Below are 19,003 nucleotides of genomic sequence, written 5' to 3'. Positions count from 1 at the left end.
TTGCAGCAGAGTGATGCCCCAGATGGGCAGAGCATCGCCCCCTGATGGGCATGCCAGGTGGATCCCGGTTGGGCGCATGCGGGAGTCTGTCTGACTGTCTCCCCGTTTCCAACCTCAGAAAAATACAAAAAAAAAAATTTTTTTTTTACAAACTTGAACCTTGAATTAATAAGACACTTGTGTTGTTCTCCAAGAAAAGCCTCTTCCACAGGGTTGGGAGATGCATGCATGCTGCACACGTGTATATGCACACACACACAAAGACATGCACATATGTACAGACACAGACATGCATACATGTACAGACATATACAAAGACATGTACAGACATGCACATACAGATTATATACAACAGTTGTGTACACAGACACACAACAGACTTGGCGCATACATACATGTACATACATACACACCTTGCCATTACAACAGTAGATTCTACTCTTGATTGGTAATGATAGAATCTCATATGATGAATTTGTCGTTTTTATTTCAAAGTTTGCTTAGTTTTACTTAAGACATCACAACATATCTCATATTATAAACAGATGAATGCTGTTAAAATGCTGTTAGGGTTTAAGATTATAATTGTCACATTTAGATATTCTTGTCTGCTTCTCAGTTTCATTTGTACTTGAAATTGAATCTGGTCTTTAGTTGGTTTTCTTTACTTCTTTTGAGTGAAAATACTATTATAATTCAGCTGCTTAAGTTTCGCGTGTCCTCAGCCTTAGCTGTCATCTGTCCTTCGTCGAGTATAGGAAGGCATCCATTCCAGCCCCATTATTGACGATGTTGAATTGCCCTCCACCAGACACTGAGAGTCTGATGCTGAGACAGACTTTCCGAGCTGTAATCTGAGTTAGCAGGTCTCTGCAGTGGGGTTTATGTGCTTGCTGGGCAGTAAGTGTTCTCTGTGCTGTCTCCCCACAGTGTGCACCCCGGTGGGCCTGTCCCGCATGTTCACTGTCATGGGCCAGCTGCTGGTGAAGCCGGCGGTAAGTGAGGCTGCAAACTGTTTGTTAGGTGAATGTGTTTGCAGTAGCGACTTTAGGTTATGAATCAGCACTCAGAAACAGAAAAAGAGTGTTTTATGGGTTTATGACCCAATTGTTGTTTTCATTTTAATCTTTTCATTTTTTTTGGAAACCACATTTGCTTTTGCTTTTAAAATGCTAACTATAGGCACTATATAGGCACTCAGGCAAAAATTCTGTAGCAGGTTTCAAGATAAGATTTAAAAATATTTACAGGTATTTTAGGTATTTGTTACCTTATATCAAATAGTAACCATTATGTTTCAAAATTTACCACATATATTATTTGTTTATAAAGCAGTTATCTTTTTGAAAATTTGTCTGCATATGTCCCTTTAATCTCAGAAATTGGAGGGGTAGGACAAAAAAGGACAAAAAAAAAAAGACAAAAGAAAAAATCTCATGGACATGAACAATGGTGTGGTGATTGCCGGGGGATAGGTGTATGGAGGGATAAATGGTGATGGATGTATGGAGGGATAAATGGTGATGGATGCATACTTGACTTGAGTGTGGTGAACACACAATACAGTGTGCAGAGATGTACTGTAGAATCGGGCACCTAAAACCTGTATAATTATTTTAACCGGGGTCACCCCCCCAATAACATTCAATTGAAAAATAAAAAGAAATACTATCTGTTCATTTTCAAATGATTTTTAATCGGCAGTAATTCTAATTATTTGTTCCTAAATTTCTTTGGCCTTGGGGTATTTTGTCAATTATTGAATCATATGAAAACAATTCTTAGCTGTATCTAGGAAGTTTGTTACTCATGGTACATTCATGGATCCTCACTGCCTATAAACTCTACAAGACCTTTCACAACCTGTCTGCACTGAGTTTACCTGTAGCTCCTGCCTCCTGCCTGCCCCGCCCCCAGCTGACTCTAACTCTAGACTTGGCTGACGTGCTTGACTCAGAGCAGCTGTGTTCTTTCATGTTCAGGCACGTCCAGGGTCTTCTCCCACAATGCCTCTGATCTCTCCGGCCCCGTCTCCTTTAGGCCTAGCTCTCACCTCAGCTGCCGTCACTGCTCATTTCTGAACCTTGCCTCATGTCGTCAAACTGAGATAATAAGCTCCTTCTGCATTTCTCACGTTCCTCTTTGTATTTTACTAGTTGTACTCATTAAATTTTTATGGTCATGTGTTTGTCTTCCTTAGGGAAAAAAATTAAGGAAATATAGTGGATAATATTTTAGTAAAAGCTTACTTAATTTGGAAAGTTTCCTTTTCTAATAAATGACATTCTATAACTTTCTAAAAAGAAAATTGGGGCCCTGGCCGGTTGGCTCAGCGGTAGAGCGTCGGCCTGGCGTGTGGGGGACCTGGGTTCGATTCCCAGCCAGGGCACATAGGAGGAGCGCCCATTTGCTTCTCCACCCCCCTCCCTCTCCTTCCTCTCTGTCTCTCTCTTCCCCTCCCGCAGCCAAGGCTCCATTGGAGCAAAGATGGCCCGGGCGCTGGGGATGGCTCCTTGGCCTCTGCCCCAGGCACTAGAGTGGCTCTGGTCGCAGCAGAGCGAGGCCCCGGAGGGGCAGAGCATCGCCCCCTGGTGGGCAGAGCGTTGCCCCTGGTGGGCGTGCCGGGTGGATCCCGGTCGGGCGCATGCAGGAGTCTGTCTGACTGTCTCTCCCCGTTTCCAGCTTCAGAAAAATACAAAAAAAAAAAAAAGAAAATTGGGGCCCTGCCTGTTGGCTCAGTGGTAGAGCATCGGCCCTGCATGTAGAAGTCCCGGGTTCGATTCCTGGCCAGGGCACATAGGAGAAGCGCCCATCTGCTTCTCCACCCCTCCCCCTCTCCTTCCTCTCTTATCTCTCTCTTCCCTTCCCGCAGCCAGGGTTCCATGGGAGCAAAGTTGGCCCAGGTGCCGAGTGCTGAGGATGGCTCCATGGCCTCCGCCTCAGGCGTTAGAATTGGGGCGGTTGCAGTGGAGCAACGCCCCTGATGGGCAGAGCATTGCCCCCTAGTGGGCATGCCAGGTGGATCCCAGTCGGCACATGCTGGAGTCTGCCGCCCCCCTTCTCGCTTTGGGGAAAAAAAAAAAAGTTGGACTTTTTCCATGCTGCTTAAATGTACTCATACCATATATATGCTATCAGATCTTGGAGTCCACTACCCTTTTAAACAGATTTTGTGACACACATGCAATTAATTATTTTCTGACTCTCTGGTTTGTTTATTTATCTTGGTCTCTTTTTCCATTTCCATTTTCTGCCCCTCAATGGAGGCAGATGTGTAAAGTTCTGAGACTGGTCTTGAGCAGCTGTGCTCTGTCCTCCTGGCCACCTCTGCCACTTGCCCATCCTTCCTCTGCCTGATTCTGGTGACAAGAAGGCAGTGAAGACTAACTAAACTACAGTGTATTTTAAGTGCTGTGATCAAATACCTGCAGAGTGGAAGACTCAGCATGTATAAAATCAGATACCTTCTTTATGTCTCCTCCCTAAGCTAATTTTCTCCCAAACTGTGTACCGTTGACACTATTCTGAACACATTATCTTTGCTTCTTTTTCCAATAATAGTCTCCTCCCAATAATACTCCCAATAATAATAGTCTTCTATTGAGTAACTAAGTATATATTTGCAATGAGTACTTTATTTTACACACATAATTCCACTTACTCCTGATGGTTAGGAGGTGGTATTCTCATTTTGTGCCTGAATCAGGGAGCTTGAGCCACTGGGTCAAGGTCATCAACCTGTGAGGATGGGGCAGGGCTTGGTGTCAGAGCCTGGGCTTTGGACTGCCCTTCATCTGCCCGGAGCTCCAGAGTCATTCACGCGCTCTACTGCCAAGTGTCCTGCGCACCTGTCCCCTCTGTGTTTTGCTGTAGTTTCAACCTCTGGTTGAAATGCCTTTCCTCCTTTTGGTAAATTAAGCTATTGGGCAAGGTGCTGGTACCATCAACATTTGCCAAGACATTTTTTCCCCAACTAGAAGTTGGAGATCTACTTTTTCTGACCTTTTATAACATTTTATTTTAGCTTCCATTATGATATATATATATTTTTGGTGTATTTCCTATATCTTTTTGTTGTTGTTGTTGTTGTTGTATTTTTCTGAAGCTGGAAATGGGGAGGCAGTCAGACAGACTCCCGCATGCGCCCGACCGGGATCCACCCAGCACGCCCACCAGGGAGCGATGCTCTGCCCATCCGGGGCGTTGCTCTGTCGCAATCAGAGCCACTCTAGCACCTGGGGCAGAGGCCATGGAGCCATCCCCAGCGCCCGGGCCATCTTTTGCTCCAATGGAGCCTTGGCTGCAGGAGGGGAAGAGAGAGACAGAGAGGAAGGAGAGGGGGAGGGGTGGAGAAGCAGATGGGCGCCTCTCCTGTGTACCCTGGCCGGGAATCGAACCCGGGACTTCCGCACGCCAGGCCGACGCTCTACCACTGAGCCAACTGGCCAGGGCCCTATCTTTTTTTTTTTTTTTTATAAATAAATTTTTATTTTAATGGGGTGACATCAATAAATCAGAGTACATATATTCAAAGAAAACATGTCCAGGTTATCTTGTCATTCAATTCTGTTGCATACCCATCACCCAAAGTCAGATTGTCCTCCGTCACCTTCTATCTAGTTTTCTTTGTGCCCCTCCCCCACCCCTCCCCCTCTCCCTTCTTCCCTCCCCCACACTCTTGTCCATGTCTCTTAGTCTCATTTTTATGTCCCACCAATGTCTGGAATCCTGCAGTTCTTGTTTTTTTTTCTGATTTACTTATTTCACTCCGTATAATGTTATCAAGATCCCACCATTTTGTTGTAAGTGATCTGATGTCATCATTTCTTATGGCTGAATAGTATACCATGGTATATATGTGCCACATCTTCTTTATTCAGTCTTCTATTTTTTTTTACAGTGATTAAAGCCTTTAAGCAAACTCTTGGCCAATACAGCAAGAATCCATAAAAGAGTAGTGTCCTTAACATGTTCACCAAGTCCAAGTTGGCCCCAACACCATGCCAAATCCCTGAAAGATGCAACCCAACCCCAGTTCAGTCTGTTAGGAGCTGTCAAAAGGAGCAGGAGTCCAGGAAGAGTCCACATCCAGGAAAAGTCCGCATGGCAATGGAATTGTTGTCACAATTCTACACTTTGCAGCTCACGTCCAAGTCCCAGTGACTGCTGCTTCTAGCTGGTAATGATTCAGGTAGACTGGAAAAACCATCTGCAGCATGTGTGGAGATAGAGCTTCTGTTCTCCTCTGCCTGGAGAGATGAGACCAGGTTGCTTTTCTGTGGAGTTCTGCGACTGTGGCTTGGTAAAGAGAACCTTGGGATACACTAAGCAGTCTTGGTGTGGCTTCTTCAGTGTTCCTTGGTTGAAGAGTCCTTTTAGTTTAGTCCAAAGTTGGTTTTTCCAGATGATAGTTCTTAAAATTAGTTTGTAATCCACTTTGGTTCTGGGAGGTGGATGTTGGTACGTCTGCCTACTCCAGTGCCATCTTATCTTCTCTCTATGATATTTTTTTTGAATTCATCATATCTCTCCTGGACATTGGAATATACATCATTTGAGGTCAAGGACTATGTCTGTCCCATATTTAGGTCCCTGTCCATCCATAATGGTTGAGGGAATAGGTTTTGATGGCAGATACATTTTCTCTGCCAACCTTTTGCTTCTTGGCATGTTATAAGATGGGAGTGGCAGCAGTGTGTTTTTAGGGTTGCTGCAGAATCACAGGCCCAATGCACACCAACACTGAACATAGATGCAGGGCGGGCAACAGCAGCTGTACAACTGCTCCTGTGGAAAAAGACATGCAGGTTGTGGTGATTACAATAGCTTCATTCACTCAGTGTCACCTGACTCACAACTGTGAAGCTACTTTGCCAACCTTGTATGCTGTACTCATTGTCACTTACACCAGCACACACCCATGGTGGTGAGTCATGTGGGACAGTATGCATTAGACCTTAAGAAAAGTAAAAACTGTCAATTGTGGTCCAAACAGTAGGAGGTTGTGAGGACCGGGATGGGAAAGATAGGGCCCTGCCTTCCTCACGGCCAGAGTCCATGCTGAGTCTCCCAGCCCCACCCACAGCCTCCGAGGGGATCTCCTTGGGGCTCTCTGTGGGGCACGCTCCTTCCCACCCAGACTCCAGCTCCTCTCCCAGGAGAGATCCTCACTGGAGCCCCAAGTAGGGCTCTTCCCATCCTTCACTCACAGGACGTGCATCTTCTATTGTTATTATATTCATTATTATTTATTTTTATTTTGTTATTAGTTCTAGCCCATAGTAGAGTATACCTGTATTATTGAAATCCTAGGAATTGGTAGATTGCTATAAATCGACTTTATGTAACTTCTGCAAATTTGGTGCCCAACAGGGATTGCATGATTTGAGACTCCTTTTCCTGACAACACCTCAGCAGGGAGCTGCAAGGGTTCATTCATGTGTGTGGGTCCACTGCTCCTCAGCTCATTGTGTTGCTTGGGTTTGAATTATATAGAACATGACACCAGCTCCGGGCTCCTTCAGGTTTTCCCAGAGCCGGGGCACACTGGGGGCCTTATAAGGTCAGTTCTGTGAACAAAGCTGCAATTGGCTCATGTAGGGTTTATCAGTTTTGGAGACAGAGCAGATAACATCCCATGTAACTGGTTATTGATTAGTGGTTTGGGTTGTTGTTCCTTGCTCGTGTTGTGTGACGTGATAGCAAGTGGTGGATATGTCAGCTTGCTCTTTCTCGAGGGCTTTGTCTGCGGGGTGACAGCAGAGTGGGAAGTCTTTAGTGCACAATGGTAATATACATGGAGAGCTTCGCCTGGCAGTGATTTGGTGTACAGGCTCCCTGCTGTACACGCTGGGTAGGGGAGTGAGGAGTGCCAGTGTGGGGCGGGTGGCCTTTCCCTCCAGCTCTAAAGCGTTGGCCAGGGCGTGATGAGATGTGACCGTGTCCCTGATAAGATGTGACTGTGTCCCACTGTCTGGGTGCTTAGAATTTGTACCTTTGTTTGCCATTGAGAGCTGCAAAACAACTTAATCCTTTAAAGTAAAAAAACTATTCAATTTAGATATATGTAGGTTTTGTCATAATCAGCTTTTGATGTGCTTAGTTGTATACTGAAATATTTTTTTACTTAATTTATAAATTGAATAGTTTGAGCATTTTTATTTCAGATTCCTAGTAATTTGAATGGTAATCTAAATCACAGGCCAGATAGCCTGCATACTCTCGTAAGCACTGATTCTGTAATGTTGCATCACTCAACAGTATGATCTTTAAATTTAGATTCTTGAAGACCTGGATGAACAAATTTATATCATCACCCTTGAGGAAGAAGCACTGCAGAGACGACTCAATGGTACGTATGTATTACATATTTAGACCAAAAAAGCCCCCAATTACTTATTTAAAAGGGGACCGATAATTGAGGGGGAAATATATAAGCTTCTCAGTACCTTGTAACATCACATGAGGTTGGGGTTTAAGAGCAGCAAGCTTCCCGGGTGACCAAAGGTTGGCGGAACACTAGTGGCATCTTGCATTTTGGTCAAGTTCCCATCTGTTCCTGACTGGTTAGCTGTAGTGGAGCATGGTCAGTGCAGTTCCAAGACCCTGGTCACTAGGATGTGCCTCCACCACCAAGTCCTCGTGGGTCGTGAGCACCGTGAGGTGACTGAGGTCCAGCAGAGTTGTTGCGTGTTACCCAGTCACTGTCCTATCTGTATTTCATTTCTCCCCTGTTCAGTCGCTAAGCTGGAAAGTAATGTGTTTCTTTGACATGAAGGTGCCCAAGTGACTAAGCTGTATGTAGGAACTCTGCTAGGACTTGGGGTGCTGTTCATTATCAGCCGATCACCAACTTAAGCACAGTGTAGATTTCAAAATTTAATTTTTAATTACTGATTATTTTTGGCTTTAAATGAAGAACCAGAGAAGGAAAGAATAATGACATAGTGAGAAATGACATAGTTTGTCTACATTTTGTTTTGATTTTACTCAGATGATTTTACCCTGCTTGCTTTTCTCTTACAGAATATATATTTTTTTAATGTTGAAAACCCACAACAAGATCAAGTTATTAATAGCTAACTGTATTTCATAATCATAACTCAAGGGTAGGTATAAAGTGGAAGGTTACTTTCAGTATGAAATATTGAGAAATAGGAAGAAATATACCTACTTTCATTAATTACAAATAGTGAATTTAAATCATCAACCCAAGAGTGTTGGTAACATTTAGAGCTTTGTTCTTAGATGAAAGAATTTCAGATTGTGTCTATTCTGGAGAATTCTTGTCAGTAATATTGTGTATTTAAAAACAATTTTTATTTATTGACTTTAGAGAGAGAGGAGCAGAGCGAGAGAGGGCAAGAGAGAGGGGAATGGATTTGTTGTTCCATTTATGTATGCATTATTTGGTTGATTCTTGTATGTGCCCTGACCAGGGATTGAACCTGTAACCTGGGTGTTCAGGATGGTATTCTAACCAGCTGAGCCACCTGTCCAGGGCAGTAATATTATGTAGTTTGATACTATTAACTTTTAAACTGGAACTACATGTGTCTTTTCTTCTGCTAATCTTATCACAGCTACTTTAAGATTTAAGCCTATTTAATTCCAGAATTATAACTTTAATCAATACTCTCAATTTTATAACATTTCATTACAGTGGTAAATACAATGATAAATGTGTCTTTAGATTCATCCTGTTGTATAATAAACAGAATTATAAAGAATAGATGTCAAACAGATATCTACAGTGTGGGACTGTTTCCACTTGAGCAATATGCTGTTTCTGACCTATGGAGTCAGGAGGCTAGGACCTAGAAAAAGTAAAATATAGCGCTCTGTGAATTCAAGAATTTGGGTTAAATCTAATCAAAACCAGATCAAACCAAGAACATAGCCTTTTCTCACTGTGCCCTTCCATAGTAGGAAAAAAGGTGACCCCAGAATCTTTGTAGATCCTTTGGCTCCTCAAATCAGAAGGGGTTCACCACATCTAAAGAATTAGAAAGGAAAATGATTGCCAGGAGGCTAACATGTTGCTGTAAAAGGGAGATAGGCCAAAATGAACAATGTACCCAAGCCTCGCAGAAATGCTAGCATGTGGAGGGGATTATGGGTGACCAGACAGCAACCACCCAGTAGAATTTATTCTCTACCGATTAGTCAACCATACACCACTTCTGACTGCTCTGTTGGTGGGTTGTTGTCAGCCTTTCTGGTGAGACTCTCCAACCATCTGTTGGGCCAATTCCTGTAGTTTTGCTGTTTGCTGCTGGTGGGTTGTTCCAGGTGTAACATAAATAGTTCTGGGGCAAAATGGACATTTTGACTAATGGACATTAAGAATGGTGATCAGCCTGACCTGTGGTGGTGCAGTGGATAAAGCGTTGACCTGGAACGCTGAGGTCACTGGTTCGAAACCTGGGGCTTGCCTGGTCAAGGAACATATGGGAGCTAATGCTTCCTGCTCCTTCCCCTTATCTCTCTCTCTCTCTCTCTCTCTAAAATGAATCAAGTCTTAAAAAAAAAAAAGAATAGAATGGTGATCATCAGTACAGTGTATTTACCAATGTTGTGCAGGGGAGAAAACCACAATGCCACAAAATAGTTTTTATGATGTGTTGTTTTTAAGAAAATGGAGCTCGTAGGCTACGAGGGGTAGCCAAACTTTTTACACAGGGGGCCAGTTCACTGTCCCTCAGACCATTGGAGGGCTGCCAAATACAGTGGTCCTCTCACTGACCACCAGTGAAAGAGGTGCCCCTTCCAGAAGTGCAGTGGGGGCTGGATAAACGGCCTCAGGGGGCCGCATTGTGGCCTGCGGGCCGTAGTTTGGGGACGCCTGTTAGGCATTACTAATAGAAATCAGGATGATTGTGGTTAATCTAGTATTATGTGAAATGTGTTATAAGTTATATTTTAAATGATTATTATAATTTTGTACTAAGTGAGAGACAGGGAGGCAGAGACAGACTCCTCCATTGCCCTGACTAGGGTCCACCTGGCAAGCCTCCTGTGAGGCGATGCTCTGCCCATTGAGCCCCACTGCTCCATTGCTCGGCAACTGAGCTATTCTTTTTTTAGTGCCTGTGGTGAGGCCATGGAGCCATCCTCAGTGCCTGGGGCCAACTTTGCTCGAATTATTTAAGCCATGGCTGTGGGAAAGGAAGAGAGAGAGAGAGAGTGAGAGAGAAGAGGGAGGGGGGAGGAGTAGAGAAGCAGATGGGCGCTTCTCCTGTGTTCCTTGATTGGGAATCGAACCTGGGACTTCCACACGCCAACACTGTACTGCTGAGCCAAATAGCCAACGCCTTAAATTATTTTTTAAAAATGAAGTTTTAATTATTTTACTCTGGGCTACTAAAAAGAATTGTGGTATGATCAGAATAAAAAACATTTAAAAAATAATGCAGAGTACATTGGTGACTCACCCAGAATATATGGATGTGTTTTGCTAGAGGCACCCCGAGCATGCGACATGGACCATGTGGCTCGGCGGGACAGCTGCCTGGTTTGCTCTGAGCCCAGCTTTCCAGGGCTCTGGAAACACGTGATACTTAATATCAAGAAGAAATTAGACTTTTTTTTCTGGAGAATACTGTGACTTGTTTTGGTAGTTATTATATCACGTGTTGATTTTTTTTTTTTTTTTTTTAGTGAGAGGAGGGGAGATAGGGAGACAGACTTCCACATGCACCCCAACCAGGATCCACCAGGCAACCCCTGTCTAGAGCTGATGCTTGACTCAGCCAAGCTATCCTCAGGGTCAATGCTCAAATTGAGCCACTGGGGCTGGGAATGAGAGAAAGGAGAAGGAGAGAAGGGGGAGAGGGAGGGGAAGAGAAGCAGAGGGTCGCTTCTGAAGTGTGCCTTGATCAGGGATTGAATCTGAGATGTATGCACGCTGGGCCGACACTCTGTCCACTGAGCCAACTGGCCAGGGCCCTAGAGTTGAATTTTTGTGCCAGCTTTTCAAATCTCAGCATGGCTTTGATGGTGTGCTAGCCTGTGACTTCTCCATTGTTCCAGTTTGACACATGCTGGTGCCAGAGGTTTTGCTTTGTTAATATTATCACCTCATAAGATATGTTAATAAGGTGGAACTAAGCTGTGTGTGATTGTACATCAGTGTCCCGAAGGAGCCACCCTATCCCCAGTCTTCTCACTCCCCTCTCCCTCTTCTGATGACTGTGAGTCTTCTGCCCAGCTGCAGGTTTGTGCAGATGCATCTCAAGGTCACGGACTAGTTGACTGACGAGGGGAGAAAAGAGGTGAGAATCTGCAAGATTTTGTATAGTGTTAAAACACTTGAAAAAAGACACATGGTGAAGCAGTTGTGTTCCTGGAGCAGGAGGGAGCCCCAGTTCTCACCACCTGGGTGAGACAGCTCTTCCTGGTGCCCACGTTACCATAGCAGCATAGAGACCTGTCCCTAGAGCTCACCACCATCTTGACAAAGCTCCTGCCCCTTCCCGTGGCAGCACACGGCCGCACAGAGGTGGCAGGAACCGTGGCCTTCCTCTTCTGCTGATCAGCATCCAGGAGGAGCCCTGGGCATCCAGGTCCCGTGCACATCAGGCTGTCGCCATATATCTGTACCCCGATTTCTGACCTGATGTCCCACTGTCCCCTACTTCTTGAAATGTTCTGCTTTATGGCTTGGAACAGAGTGCTAACCCAGCCGCGATGCCCTCACATGCTCCACCTCCTTTTGTCACTTGAAGAGACCTGGCTGTCCTAGCACCCACTGCTTCTCCCGCACCCTAGGGGTGCTGTGTTCTCTCCCACACCCTCATTTTACTTCTGGGCGCTGGTAGGTGTCCTCTTGTTGTAAGTGTCCTCCTGTTCTCCTTTGCTGCGTTTAAACACTTTAAGTCTCACATCATGAGACTGTGAGCTGATGACTTCTCCGTTCTCAGTCACTCTTCACTTCCCAGGCCCTTCCTCCTCCTTCCCGGGGGATAGCTCCTCATCCATGGCCACATTGTCCACTGATCACGGCCGTGGTTCTCGGGACTGCAGTGTCCCTATGGATGACTGCAGCACTCTGGGATGTTCTTTGAGCTCTCTCTTCTAATGACCTCCCCCAGCTGCTCATGGGAGATTATCACCCAGCCCTGCCATTAGCAGTCCTTCAGGGTCTTCATGGCTTCATCGCCAGTTGGCCACTCTACCACTCACTTTCTGTAGGACTCCATTTCCTACGATTATTCAGTGTGGATGGCATGTGCTCAGAGTCCTCCAGTGTGTCCTGTTTCAATCCAAAAGAGAAGCCCATGTGCTTACAATGGGCCCGTCTGTACCCCATGCAGACCCCTCTCCTGCAGTGTCCCTGCAGTAGTTGTCTCACTGTGTTCCCTCCTGCCCAGGGTACTCGGATATACTGTCTCCCTTCTGACCCGTCAGACCGTCTTTGCCCTCCTCTGCCCCCCCCCCCCCCCCCTGTGAGCCTCAGAGATGTGATTTGCTGTTGCGAAGTCCCGCCTGTTCCTGCCCCTCCTCTCTGCCCTGGTCCTGTGATGCTCCTGCCCCTCCTCTCTGCCCTGGTCCTGTGATGCTGCCAGACACCAGGTAGATGAAAAACGTGTGTGGTGATGTGTTGTCACTTTACCATAGATGTGAGGAAGGAAGCTGTAAAATCTGGTCATAGCATGAAAGACAGAGTCACATGGGCAGATTGTCCAGGAAAACCTATAGAGGAGACCCCTGAAGACAAGCTGGGATCGAGGGGTGTTCTGAGAAAGCAGAAAAGATGAATTTTCCCTGTTGTTAAGCCATGAAATAAGAGCAGTCAAGATCTATTCTACTCCAAGACCCCTGTGAGTAGCCCAACAGAAAGTCCCATTACACTAATTGTGGTAGAAAGTCCTTTTTAATTCCTGCCCAGGATTCAGGGAATGTGTATATCATTAGCATGTTACATGTTTACGCAATACAGAAGCATTAATTGAAATAATTAGTTTTTGTATGTGTAGCCTATGGGTGTAGGGTTAACTTAGAAGTACCATAATGAACAGGAATTAGTTTTTGTTGTTTAAGTTCAAAACCTTTACAGTTCTTTTAATGTAATTTATTTTAAAATATTGTAAGCTTTGAACTTAATGATTCAGTGCAGTTTTGTTAGGTACTATTTTCATCTTCATGATAAAAAGTTACTCTGTTACTTTTGGTAGCAATTACTTTTCTGCTTGATTCTAATCTTTTCTAAAGCTTTGTTTCACTGAGGCTTGGTCAATCCTTTATTCATAAGAGCACACAAGATGTACTTATTTCATTTTTGCTGAGTATCAGGTAGTAATACCTTTGTATTCTGAAAAATAAAGGACTTAAAAAAATCCAACCCATTGACCTTTTCATGGACCTTCGTGACCCATCAGAAGCATTTTGTCCTCATCAGTTCTTAGATCTTGCCATTTACAGTTGAGTTTGCCAGGCAATTATATGATGATGCCAAGGCTTAGGGAGGTATTTGTGCTTGCTCTAGAGTCATAGTGTCCTGTCAGAGGCATTTCCTGTCTTCTTGGCCAAGACAGTTTGTGGATTTACTTATCTGATGTCTTTTTCTAGTACCTTTTACGGTAGAAGGAAACTTAGGTCAAATTTTATCTTAGGTCCTCCATCTTGCTCTCATCTAGACTCTCTAGGTATTCTTCTACAGTCTACACTACTCTTTACTGTTGGTTATATCACTGACATAAAAAATATCTCAGATTTGTCCGACTCTGAGCTACTTTGAGAAAGGTTTGGGTATAGACAGGATGAAGGTGATCATATGTCCGCTTTCCTTTAGAACACACGTAGCAAAAACTGTTGACAGTGAATGGTGCCTCCTTTGGCAGCACTGTGAGGGAAGAAAGTACTTAGTCATTCTTGACTTCCTGAGCTAACAGGAAAGACTATTCATTTTATTAGCAATACTAAGTACGTAAATGGTTTCTTTCTAGTAAGGTATCAACATTTGGGTCTAAGGGTCTGAAGCAGAAAGATACCATGTTACAACTTATTCAGTTTTTTGGGGTCATATAATCACTTTCTAGAAAATAAAATGTGGCCCAAACTGATTATTTGTTGCAAGATGAGATGATGTGACCGAGGAGATGTAAGCTAATATCAATGGATGGGGAATACTTTTGGATAACAAACGATAAATTAATTTTGAGTCCAATATCATACAGTCTCTGACATTTAGAGATATTGCTCTATATGAATGGTTCAAATTTCTTAACAGAAGATTCATTCTACCACAACCTATTTGGATAATGGTATTCTTGATAGTAACACACACATATGTATATAGGTGAAGTTTGAAAAATAATCTACGTTAAGATCTAGCAATAACACATATCTAAAGGGAAAAAAAAGCCAAACTGTTACTTGAATTGTACAGAGCTTTTATAGGATGTTCCTAAATGATTGTTTAATATTTTCTGTCTTACCTGTCATCAGTTATAATGAAAGTATATCTGCATTTCCAAAATTGTGTTCGATATTGAAATTTTCTTGTTTCTTGGTTTCATACTTAGCCATGTATTTGTGGATATGTCAGAAGTAAATAGAAACTATTGTTTTAACGAATATTAGCATTGCACATTGAATAGAACTAGAGCTGTTGAATGTGTGGGTGGTCTGTCACCTCTGTAGGTGTCTGTCCAATGTGAAAAGGTGTGGCAGAGATTTAAGTGTCCAGGCTTCGGTCTTTCACAAGCTCTCTGGGGTCTGCCTCCTCAGCCATGGCTCTGGGGTAGACAGTATGTAGTGCTGGTTCATGGGCTGGAGACTGTTTACTCTGTGAGTTATTAGGAGTGTTGGTACTTAACAAGAAAATTTTTTGTCCAAGTGACTTGAAATAATGGATAGTTCATGAGTGAGCTCACATTCTTGGCGACAGAGATCACCTTGGTCAGTTTAAAGTAACAAGTATATATAATAATAAAAAATGTAAAGTTATTATTTAGATGCTCGCTTTGACAGCACATATACTAAGAGTTCTTTTTACTTAGGTAACAGATCTTCTAATCAACTAGTTTTAGGTTATATTCTAAATTAAAAAGTTAAATGAGGCCTTGGCCGGGTGATTCAGGTGCCTCGTCCTGATATACCAGGGGTCGGGAACCTATGGCTCACGAGCCAGATGTGGCTCTTGATGGCTGCCTCTGGCTCGCAGACAAATCTTTAATAAAAATAATAATAACGTTAAAAATACAAAACATTCTCATGTATTACAATCCATTTCCTACTGCTCATTTTCATGGTTGCGGGTAGCTGGAGCCAATCACAGCTGTCCTCTGGGACAACACCAAATTTTTATTGGATAATGCGTAAGGTTGTATGGCTCTCATGGAATTACATTTTAAAATATGTGGTGTTCATGGCTCTCTCAGCCAAAAAGGTTCCCGACCCCTGGGATATATACCAATGTAGTGCCCCAGACAAGGCGCATACAGGAAGCAACCAATGAATTCATAACTAAGTGGAACAACAAGTTGATGTTTCTTTCTATCTTCCAAATCAATAAGTAAATATTAAAAATTTTTAAAGGTTTAAATAAGAAAATGATCTGTTTATACTGGAGGTATCTACTTCCAAATAATATTCACTATGAGACTAAGTGTAGGGCACTGTATTGTTTAGGGAGATGGTTTTATTGCTTTCCATGTTTGGATTGTTTACATACCAGGTTGGAGACATATTTGTTTTAACAAATACAATATTGTATATTTTCAATTAAATAGTGTCTGCCCTTTAACATCTGAATGTCAGTCAGGGATGTTCTGTGTATTAAGAAAAGGTATAAGGACAGCTCAGATATTGAAAAAGTGCTGGACTTTGGGAAATTCTGTTATCTTGGAAGCAAAATATCAAAACATTTCCAATACCACACTCGTTTTTCATCTTAAGAGTAAAGCTGGGAAAAGTTGCCTTCAGCTATTAGTTTTCCTAAATCCAAAGAGACAGGTGGGGCAGGATCAAAAATACTTATTTGATCAAAGTTATTGACTCTGAAAGTCATTCTTACCGATGTTAGGAAGATGAAAGGTATTGTTTTTATTGCACGCTAGTAACAGTGTAATTTTGAACTAATTGGTGTTGAACTGCCAATCACCTGGGGGAATGTGAATAGATACTCTTACAGCCTCCTTTGAGGTAGTGAAATCTTGTGTCCAGGCTGGAAGGAAAACAGAATAATACCGTTAAATTGACCTTAAATGAAGCTGCCTTGTGGTTGTCTTGGAGAATCCCTTTTTATTTTTCCTGACTAGTCCAAACAGGTTTTGTCTACCAATTTGACTTACTGACTAGACAATGCTGATGGTGAAAATGTGGATTCGTTCTGAAATAAAGTAGTGATGATACAGTTCTCAGGATATTGTGGTGATTTTGCTGGTGCAACTTTGGTCTGTGTGACATTCCGGGATTTGTTTGCAGTTGTCATGGTTCCTCCCACAGCCATCATATCCTTCTGGTCACTTACAGTGGAGCATTCTGCTCAGACAGAAGGCTTACTGTTTTCACATAGGTGATGATGTGTACAGTAAAGGATGGGAATGTCTTTGAAATCTGTTATTCCAGATGAATCTGGTCATTTAATAAATGCATGATTTCTTTGAGGACAGTAAGAATGTTTTCTTGATTTTTGTATGCAAGTCAGTATCAATTAACAGCTCACTGTGCCTCCATTCTGTTAACCCAAAATAAACACAGCATTTCAGAAATGCCACTTTTGTTATTTTCCTTTGGAAAAAGATTATGTCGATTGATCTAGGCATTTGTATCGCAGTTTTTAGATACCATGCCCACAAAGTAGGCATTTATGTAATTTCTCTTCATTTTAAAGTGGTAGCAGCAATACAGTCTATTTTGAATCCTACCACCTTCCAGAATTCTGAACACTCAGCGGATTATTTTTTGTAGCGCTGAGCTGGTTGCTGGAATGATACTTCTTTACAAGTATAGGGAATGGGATATAGTTTGGAATTGTATTTGTAATTGATCAGATATAGAAGTTAAATGATCATTAACTCTTGATACCATATTACTTACGAAAGACTGAGTAAAAATTAAAATGTACTTATGAAGACTGTGATATTCAAAAACACTTGAAAATTTCATAATGCTATGCCACCTTAAACTATCAATCTCCTTGTTATATGGAATATTATAACATGGTTTATATCAGGGGTCTCAAACTCAACTCAGCATGTGGGCCGCAGAGCAAGATCACAGCCGTTCGGCAGGCCGCACTAGGTCTACAAAAGGCAACTGTTACGCAACACTTTTCTCACTGCAGTGGAAAACAAAAAAAAATCAGTACAACAAGCACAATCGTACATGCAGTTTACTCAGTGTCACAAAACGACCAGAAACTGTAGTTCACATCACAACTGCTGTTAATTAAGCTAATATCTAGCTAGGACGCTAGAGAAATGAAAAATACAAGTAGGCCCCTAGGCTTACTTAATTTTATCCAAAATATTTTGAACTTCGTGGATTAGTCTGCGGGCTGCACAAAATTGTTCGGCGGGCCGCAAGTTTGAGACCCCTGGTTTATATGGAAATATCCATTAACTTGTAACTTAATTATTCCCTTTTTGCTTTGCCTACCAGAAACTTGAAACTAAATTTATAGTTAAAATTGAGTAGTTTGGGGACTCACTTCATGAATATTTCTGTACTGTCTTTACCCCATTCTCTTATGAATGGTATATTCACAAGTAAAATGATTAAACTCATGAGTTCTGGAAATACTGTTTAAACATTCCAGGGCATTCAAGACCCCGGTTCTCCAAACGAGAGGGTGTTGACTTTTTTTCTTCAGTGATGGATGGAGGGTCAGTATTCACCTGTCCTGGGAGTTTGGGTAGGACTATGGGCTCTGAAAAGAGTTCCCAAAGTTTTCCCAGTGCACTTCCAGTCTTATGCCTGCATGGGGCTGACTCCTTCAGTCCTTTCCCTTGTGAAAATAGTGCTGTGTACACATTGAGGACCCCACAGTAGTGGGCTTCTTCCTCCTGAATCTGTGTTTCTGTCCAATTTAACCCCTGTCCCCCAAGAACAGAACTTGCTGGGCCCTCCAGATGGTGTGTCACAGTTTGAGAGAGTGTCTGACCTGATTTTAGGTGTATAGGGAACAGTAGCAGCAGGTAAAGAAGCTGCCCACTCCCTGAAGACTGGTCTGTCTCCCTCTAGTTCCTTTTCTGCTTTAACTATCAGAGTCAATTTCAGTTGTTTATAACCAGTGAATGCTAACTGTAAAGGTTAACCCTCAAAGTGTGTGTGTGTGTGTATGTGTATTTAATTTGAATCTTTCCTTCCTTGTTTCTGATATGTAAATAAGTAGGCAGGTAAAATAAGAATAAAGTAAACTTTAAAGTCCACAAAACAATTTAAGCATTGAAAAGCATTAAGCACAGAGAGGGTCATTATGGAATGATACAAGATGTGATTCATAAGGAAGATGTAACAGTCTTATAGGAACTCCTCAAACTCAGACAAATGCAAACACATAATGAAAAAAATAAAACCCAAGAGATCCTAATCAAAATGGACTTGAGGTGGGGATTTTAATATGCCTATTTCAGAATTCAACAGGTAAAGTAGAAGAAGATGGAGATATACAAACTATTAGAGAAACAAAGCAGATAACCTGAATAGAGAAAAGCCATGTGTTGGATAAACATGGAAAGATGCTCAACTGCATTTAGGGAAATGCATGTTTAAGTAACAATAAGGAAAAGATTTTACAAGTCAAATTGGCAAAAATTCAAGAGTTACAACATCCAGTGCCAGGGAAAATATTGGAAAATAGGTACTTTCAAAAGCTGTTGATAGAAATGTAAATTATTCTGATAATTTAAGCTAGTATAATAAGTTAAAATATTTTGGGGGAAGTAACCTTTAAAAATCTCATATGTAAATGCTCACACCGTTTGATTCAGTAGTCTGAATTTTGGGAATGTGTTTTACAGAAATAATAGAGCCAGCATATATTGGATATATAGAC

The 19,003-nt window shown here is 42.4% G+C and overlaps 1 protein-coding gene across 3 annotated transcripts in view; it reads left to right on the top strand.

Moving 5' to 3' along the window:
• Nucleotides 1-19,003, top strand: part of LMBR1 (limb development membrane protein 1) — a 96,007-nt gene that overhangs the window by 57,857 nt on the left and 19,147 nt on the right. For all 3 annotated transcript variants that reach the window (XM_066385605.1, XM_066385606.1, XM_066385607.1), the window contains 2 exons: nucleotides 931-995; nucleotides 7,279-7,351. In XM_066385605.1, the coding sequence (XP_066241702.1) occupies nucleotides 931-995; nucleotides 7,279-7,351 (138 nt within the window). The remainder of the gene's footprint in view (nucleotides 1-930; nucleotides 996-7,278; nucleotides 7,352-19,003) is intronic.

The sequence above is a fragment of the Saccopteryx leptura genome, chromosome 5 (genome assembly GCF_036850995.1).
Source record: "Saccopteryx leptura isolate mSacLep1 chromosome 5, mSacLep1_pri_phased_curated, whole genome shotgun sequence".
Lineage (NCBI taxonomy): Eukaryota > Metazoa > Chordata > Mammalia > Chiroptera > Emballonuridae > Saccopteryx > Saccopteryx leptura.
The sequence above is the reverse complement of the archived record's forward strand: the minus strand, read 5'-3'. Positions and strand labels throughout refer to the sequence as shown.